The sequence below is a fragment of the Durio zibethinus genome, unplaced genomic scaffold (assembly GCF_047325235.1).
Source record: "Durio zibethinus cultivar Kanyao isolate XHJ-2024 unplaced genomic scaffold, ASM4732523v1 HiC_scaffold_3, whole genome shotgun sequence".
Taxonomy (NCBI): Eukaryota; Viridiplantae; Streptophyta; class Magnoliopsida; order Malvales; family Malvaceae; genus Durio; species Durio zibethinus.
In genome coordinates this window covers 4,123,205-4,130,462 of record NW_028323044.1, presented here as the reverse complement: position 1 = coordinate 4,130,462, position 7,258 = coordinate 4,123,205, and the positions used below count along the sequence as shown (strand labels likewise).

The window sequence follows — 7,258 nt, the reverse complement described above, 5'->3', positions numbered from 1 at the left end:
GATTAAAACATTTATGGCTCCCACATAAATAAGAAGCTGGGCAGCAGCTACAAAATGAGAATTTGAGAGAATATAGAATAAGGATATACAAACAAGAACCAATCCCAATGAAAAGGCAGAAAAAATTGGATTGGTAAGTAATACCACTCCCAGGCCCCCTAATATAAGACCCGATCCCAGAAAAACTAAAAGAAAATCGTGTATTGGTCCAGGCAAATCCATTATATGTAAAATAAGAGATAAATAAATCGAAATGCTTTTCATGATCTTATTGACCCGACCAGGAATTTTTTTTTTATGATACGTTCCTAATTGAATAAAATCCTAATCTATTAGGTGTGAATTGATCTAAGTACAATTATTGTTTCGTTTTTAATTCTTTTTTTTTGTTCGGTTCGAAAGGGTATTTTGTTTTTTGAAACTATATATTTCGAAATAATTACGAATATATTAATAGATTTTCAAGAAAAATGAATTCGAAATTCTTATCAACCAGTTAATTTGTAATTGAATTTTTATTTATTGACCAAACAAAGAGTAAAGGCCTCATTCTTTTAAGTCAAACCAAATATTCTTTTAACTTAAACCAAAACGGAACCTTAAAAGAATTGGAAATTTCTCTTTAATAGAATAGGAGGTTTACTTACTCAGTTTTTCTTTGAGGCGAATTCAAAATTGTTCGAATTGTATAATCGTCAATTACTGACATTGGTAAACGGCCCAAAGCAATTTGATTATAATTCAATTCGTGACGGTCGTAAGTAGAAAGTTCATATTCTTCAGTCATTGATAAACAATTTGTTGGACAATACTCAACGCAGTTACCACAAAATATACAAATTCCGAAATCAATACTGTAATTAAGCAATCGTTTTTTTCTAATATCCGTTTCAAATTTCCAATCAACAACAGGCAGATCTATAGGGCATACACGAACACATACTTCACAAGCAATGCATTTATCAAATTCAAAATGGATTCGCCCACGGAAACGCTCTGATGCGATTAATTTTTCATAAGGGTATTGAATAGTTACAGGTAAACGATTTGCGTGGGATAAGGTAATCATGAAACCTTGACCAATGTACCTTGCTGCTCGGACTGTTTGGTGGCCATAATTCATGAACCCAGTTACCATAGGGAACATATCGTGAATATCTATGAATAATTTTATGTTTGTTTCTTTCTCTTGTTTGAACCAAGTCATGAATCTCGTATTCTTTTTTTCTTTACAGTGAAAGAAGTTGGAAAGAAGTTGTTAATAATAGATTACCGAGAGAAATGGGTAAAAGAAATTTCCATCCAAGATTTAATAATTGGTCCATTCTTAACCTAGGTAAAGTCCATCTTGTTGCGATAGAAATAAACAAAAACAAATAAGTTTTAGCTAATGTAATAAAGATACCAATTGTCGTTCCAAAGATTCCATTCATTTTATTTATTTCAAATAGCTCAGGGACGAATACGTACGGAATGGAAATATTCCAACCCCCCAAGTAAAGAACTGTTACAAATAAGGAAGAAAGTAATAGATTTAGATAGGAAGCAACATAAAATAAACCAAATTTGATACCCGAATATTCGGTTTGATACCCTGCTACTAATTCTTCCTCGGCTTCTGGTAAATCAAAAGGTAATCTCTCACATTCTGCTAGAGAAGAAATTAGAAAAACGATAAACCCTATTGGCTGACGCCACAAATTCCATCCCCAAACCCCATATTTTGATTGCGCCTCAACTATATCAACTGTACTTGAGCTGTTAGATAATTATAGTCGATGATAACATCACTGTTCCCATCGCTAGTCCAAAACCGTACATGAGGTTTTCAACTCATACGGCTCCTCGTGGGTCACAAATAAATTTAAGGACCGAATCAGTATTATTTCTCTTCGTATGGTTGTAGAATAGATAGAGAAAAAATGGATTGGAAGGTCCAAAATTATACCAATGGAATTCTGTCTGCTATATTATGAAGAATAAAAAAAGTGCTTCTGAATTGATCTCGCCCGTTACTAATTTCAATTTTTATTTGTTGAGTAATAACTTAAGCCTTCAATAAAATACTTCTTGTAGAAATATCAATAGATATTTCAACCCATTGTTTTCGATTACGAAAAAAATTAAATATTACATTAGCTCATAAATCATGACACAGATTATATCTCTCTATATATATGAAAGAAAGAATAAAAAAAAAAAAAATATTTATTTTTTATTCTTTCTTTTTCGTTCCTATTCTTCTTTCTGATCTGAGAAAATTACGAATGGGGGCTTAAACTAAAAAATAGTAAAGGATTATTTCGTTCCTGATAGTCATTACTTTAATCGGTGGATAGGAGCATACTCTGGACCGGAATCGTGGGTAGTACTGCCTACTCATTTCTACTAATTTAAAGCCCCAATTAGTATTCTTTTTATGTTATCCAGAAATATCCTTTTTATATAATTTACATAATCTCCATTACTAATCCTTTGTGTATTTTGGTGTTCCTAACCATCCACTCATTTTTTTGTTCAATCCCCCGTTTGGTTTGGCAATACATGTATGGGAATCTATACAAAGGATAGCCAAAACTCTATACGGTTGATCTTTTGAGCCCGCTTCAAGCTAGATTGACTAATCAACCCGTCTTGGGGTAAAGACTTCTTCCACTTATGTTTTCTTCCACTTAACTCTTGTACATAGGAAATGAGATTAAATTTTTTTTTGTTTAATTTACTGCGAATTTATAAGCTGCTTTCTTTCACTCATATATAACTATCTAATTTAGTTTATCAACCTGAAGGATAATAAAATAACGAAGATATCTATTCAATCCATTCAGCTTATTTTATAGAACGAAAGGAATAGGGAAAAGAAAAGTTTATATTTCAACGAATCGCACGTAGAGATATTGATAAAACACATAGAGTTAATGGTATTTCATAACTAATCGATTGAGCAGCAGCTCGCAGACCACCTAAAAAGGAATATTTATTATTTGATCCGTATCCTGACATAAGAAGTCCAACAGGAGCAATACTTGAAATGGCAATCCATAAAAAAATACCGATATTGAGATCGGCTAAAATAAGGCGAGAGCTAAAAGGAATTACTGAAAAACTTAGTAAAATGGATATGACTGCTATAGACGGTCCAATACGGAATAAACGAGTATTTCCTCTAGATGGAAGAATATTCTCTTTGAAAAGCAGTTTTGTTCCATCTGCTAGAGCTTGAAGAATTCCCAAAGGGCCGGCGTATTCAGGCCCAATACGTTGTTGTATTCCTGCAGATATTTCTCTTTCTAACCATACAATTACTAGTACACCTATTGTGATTCCCAATACAAGAGTCAAAATAGGGACAAACATCCATATGATCCCATAGACCTCTTTTAAGGATTCCAATCTGTAAAAGGAATTGATATCTTCTACTTCTGTTGTATAAATTATCATTTCAACGATCAACTTCTCCCATAATGATATCTATGCTACCTAGTATCGTCATAATATCAGCCAATTTCATTCTTTTAACTAACTGAGGAAGAATTTGCAAATTGATAAAACCCGGCGGGCGAATTTTCCATCTCCAAGGAAAACCACTTTGATCTCCTATCAGAAAAATTCCTAATTCTCCCTTTGGGGCTTCCATTCTCGCATAAAGTTCTTGTCTCGGTAATTCAAATGTAGGAGAAGGTTTTTTACTAATGAATCGATATTCAAAATCATTCCATTCTGGATCCCTTTCTCGATCAAAACATCGGATTTCTAAATTCTCATAGGGACCCCCCGGAATTCCTTCCAGGGCCTGTTGAATTATTTTTATGGATTCCGTCATTTCACTGATTCGGACTAAATAACGAGCTAATGAATCTCCTTCTTTTTGCCACTGGATTTCCCAATCAAATTCGTCGTAACACTCATAATGATCAACTTTACGAAGATCCCATTTGATTCCAGAGGCTCGTAGCATTGGGCCGGATAGACCCCAATTTATTGCTTCTTCTCCACCAATAACCCCTACCCCTTCAACTCGTTCTAAAAAAATAGGATTTCGCGTAATAAGTTTTTGATATTCAACAATTCCTGTTAAAAAATAATCACAGAAATCCAAACATTTATCTATCCAGCCATAGGGTAGATCGGCCGCTACTCCTCCGATACGAAAATAATTATGCATCATTCTCATACCGGTGGCAGCTTCGAATAGATCATATACTAATTCTCTTTCTCTGAAAATATAGAAAAAGGGGGTCTGTGCACCAATATCGGCCATAAAAGGTCCAAGCCATAATAGATGAGAAGCTATACGACTCAACTCCAACATAATTACTCTGATATAGCTGGCTCTTTTAGGGACTTGAATATTGCCCAATTGTTCTGGTCCATTTACGGTTATTGCTTCCGTGAACATAGTGGCTAAATAATCCCAACGTGTTACATAAGGCAAATATTGTATAATTGTTCGGTTTTCCGCAATTTTTTCCATTCCTCTGTGTAAATAACCTAATATTGGTTCACAGTCAACAACATCTTCACCATCTAGAGTAACGATGAGACGAAGAACACCGTGCATTGATGGGTGGTGAGGTCCCATATTGACTATCATAAGGTCTTTTTCTGTAGCTGATAGATTCATAAGTTTTTCCTCGATTCATTCTTACATGAATTGTTGAAAACGAAAAGAAGTACATCAAAATGAAAAATATAATAAATCGACTAATTCAATCAAATTAACGATTTTTTGATTCCCGAATATCCAACTCACTAATTAATTCTTTATAACGTATGTTATTTTTCTTTGATAAATAAGACAGAAGCCGTTGACGTTTTCCTAGAATTTTACGTAGACCTCTCTGAGATAAATAGTCTTTTTTGTGCAATTCCAAATGTGAAGTAAGTCTTCGTATCTTATTGGTGAAACTGACTATTTGAAATTCAACGGACCCCTTGTTTTCTTCTTTTTTTTCTTGAAAAATAACTGAGATGAATGAATTTTTTACCATAAAACAAAAATTTCTCTCCCCCTTTTTTTGAATGTGAATTTTACTGATCAGTAATAATAATAATAATACCATTCATTTTAATATGCACAATGATTTTAAGTTCGTTATGAACTTTATAATTTTTTCAAATAAAATTAATCAATCCGGTTTTCAATCATAATATATGGAAAAATGTACCATTGACGAATTTTCAAACGCGGATACATATGTATCCTTACCATACTGAAACGACTGCCATTATTACTATTAAACCAATAGCGATTCATACAAGCTAAATCTTCTAATCGATAATTGGGCCAAAGAAAGAACTTTAATTTAATTAGTTTCTTTTTATCACTATCAAGATGTTTGTTTTTATTCAAAACTTGACCACAGTTTTTTACATTATTTAAAAATACTGGATTTCTATGCATACCATTTTTATCCCTTGAATTGAAAGAAATTCGAATTCGCAATTCTCTCCGGTGGTTAGGGGATAAAATATTTTCAGGAATAAACAAATCATAATGATTTTTGTCTTTATTTTCAGTCATTTTTTGATGTCTTGCAATGGATTCATCAAAATTATTTTTTTCAATATAGTTTTTTTTTTTGCGTCTTTTTTTTTTTTTGCGTCTTTGATTAATTTCATGTTTATTTTTATGAACCAATGAAATACTTATAGTTTGATATAGAATAAATTGTCCATCAATTTCTACATACCGGCGAATTGGTTCGATAATCAATACTCCTTTTTTGAGTAGGTATTGATAAGTTAAAAGTAACTTATCCGCCGAATCCATCAAAATATCCAGATTCGTTCCTCCTCTTCTAACAGAGTATAGAAAAGTTTCATTCATATTTATCAGGCCAAGAATGAAAGAATATGCTTTGATATTTTTGATTATTTTTTCATCGAAAGAATCAGCATCCCATCCGAATTGAAAATACAAATACTTTTGTAGGAATAAACGAGCTTCTCTCTTGCTCTCGTCTTCCTTTCTATGTTTTTTTGATTTACCAGAATCTTCTTCAACATCTTTTTCTTGATTGTCTGATTTACCTTTTTCTTGATCTGATTTACCTTTTTCTTGATTGGATGATTTACCTTTTTCTTGATTGGATGATTTACCTTTTTCTTGATTGTATGATTTACCTTTTTCTTGATTGGATGATTTACCATAATCTTCTTCAACATCTTTTTCTTGATTGTATGATTTACCTTTTTCTTGATTGGATGATTTACCATAATCTTCTTCAACATCTTTTTCTTGATTGTATGATTTACCTTTTTCTTCATTGTATGATTTACCATAATCTTCTTCAACATCTTTTTCTTGATTGTATGATTTACCTTTTTCTTCATTGTATGATTTACCATAATCTTCTTCAACATCTTTTTCTTGATTGTATGATTTACCTTTTTCTTGATTGGATGATTTACCTTTTTCTTGATTGGATGATTTACCATAATCTTCTTCAACATCTTTTTCTTGATTGTATGATTTACCTTTTTCTTGATTGGATGATTTACCTTTTTCTTGATTGGATGATTTACCATAATCTTCTTCAACATCTTTTTCTTGATTTGAGAGAACGGATCTAAATTTTCTTTTTTTTTTTGCATCTGATACAAGATCCTCTTTTTTTCCATTAAAATTAAAATTGAAAAGAAGTAGTTTTATTGGTATGATCCATGGTTCAACCTTATATGCATTATATAGTAGCACAAATTCTGGGAAGAACCAAAGTTCCAGATTCGATATTTGATAATTATTAAAATTATTAATCACAGTCTTAATATTTTTCTTACTCTTGGTACTGGTTTTCTTACTCTTGGTACTGGTCTTCTTACTCTTGGTACTGGTATCGACCCAGGACTCAATATCGGTCTTATTTCTAAGACAAAAATTAAGAATTCTCCAATTAAAAAATTTTCTATGCGAAAATTTCCCCGTTTTCCCCGTTTTCCCCGTTAGATAATTATGGATAGGAATATCCCCCAATATATCAAAAAATTTTCGTTTATCCATGTTGTAATTATAAGGAATCTCTTCCCTCTTATTTACTTGTAATGGTGATCCATAAGTATATGAGTCCCTCATATCTTGATATATAATAAATATATATGATAATAAATTATATCTATAGTGTTTTTTAAAATTATCTTTTTTATATTTTTGTTCTTGATTCCGTTTTTGTTCTTGATTCAGTTTATATTCTTGATTCAGTAATGAATTCGCTTGAAAATCATTTTTTTTTTCGTAATGTATTAATCTTTCTTTTTC

The 7,258-nt window shown here is 31.8% G+C and overlaps 1 protein-coding gene across 1 annotated transcript; it reads right to left on the bottom strand.

Annotated features, from left to right (window-relative positions):
* Positions 1 to 391: 391 nt before the first annotated feature.
* Positions 392 to 5,040, bottom strand: LOC149504270 (NAD(P)H-quinone oxidoreductase subunit H, chloroplastic). The gene is made up of 2 exons (XM_089757940.1): positions 2,889 to 5,040; positions 392 to 1,768 (listed from the first exon to the last, which is right to left on the bottom strand). Exon 1 carries the CDS (start codon positions 4,622 to 4,624, stop codon positions 3,443 to 3,445), a length of 1,182 nt encoding a protein of 393 aa, XP_089614066.1. The 5' UTR covers positions 4,625 to 5,040; the 3' UTR covers positions 392 to 1,768; positions 2,889 to 3,442.
* Between the last annotated feature and the right edge of the window lie 2,218 nt (positions 5,041 to 7,258).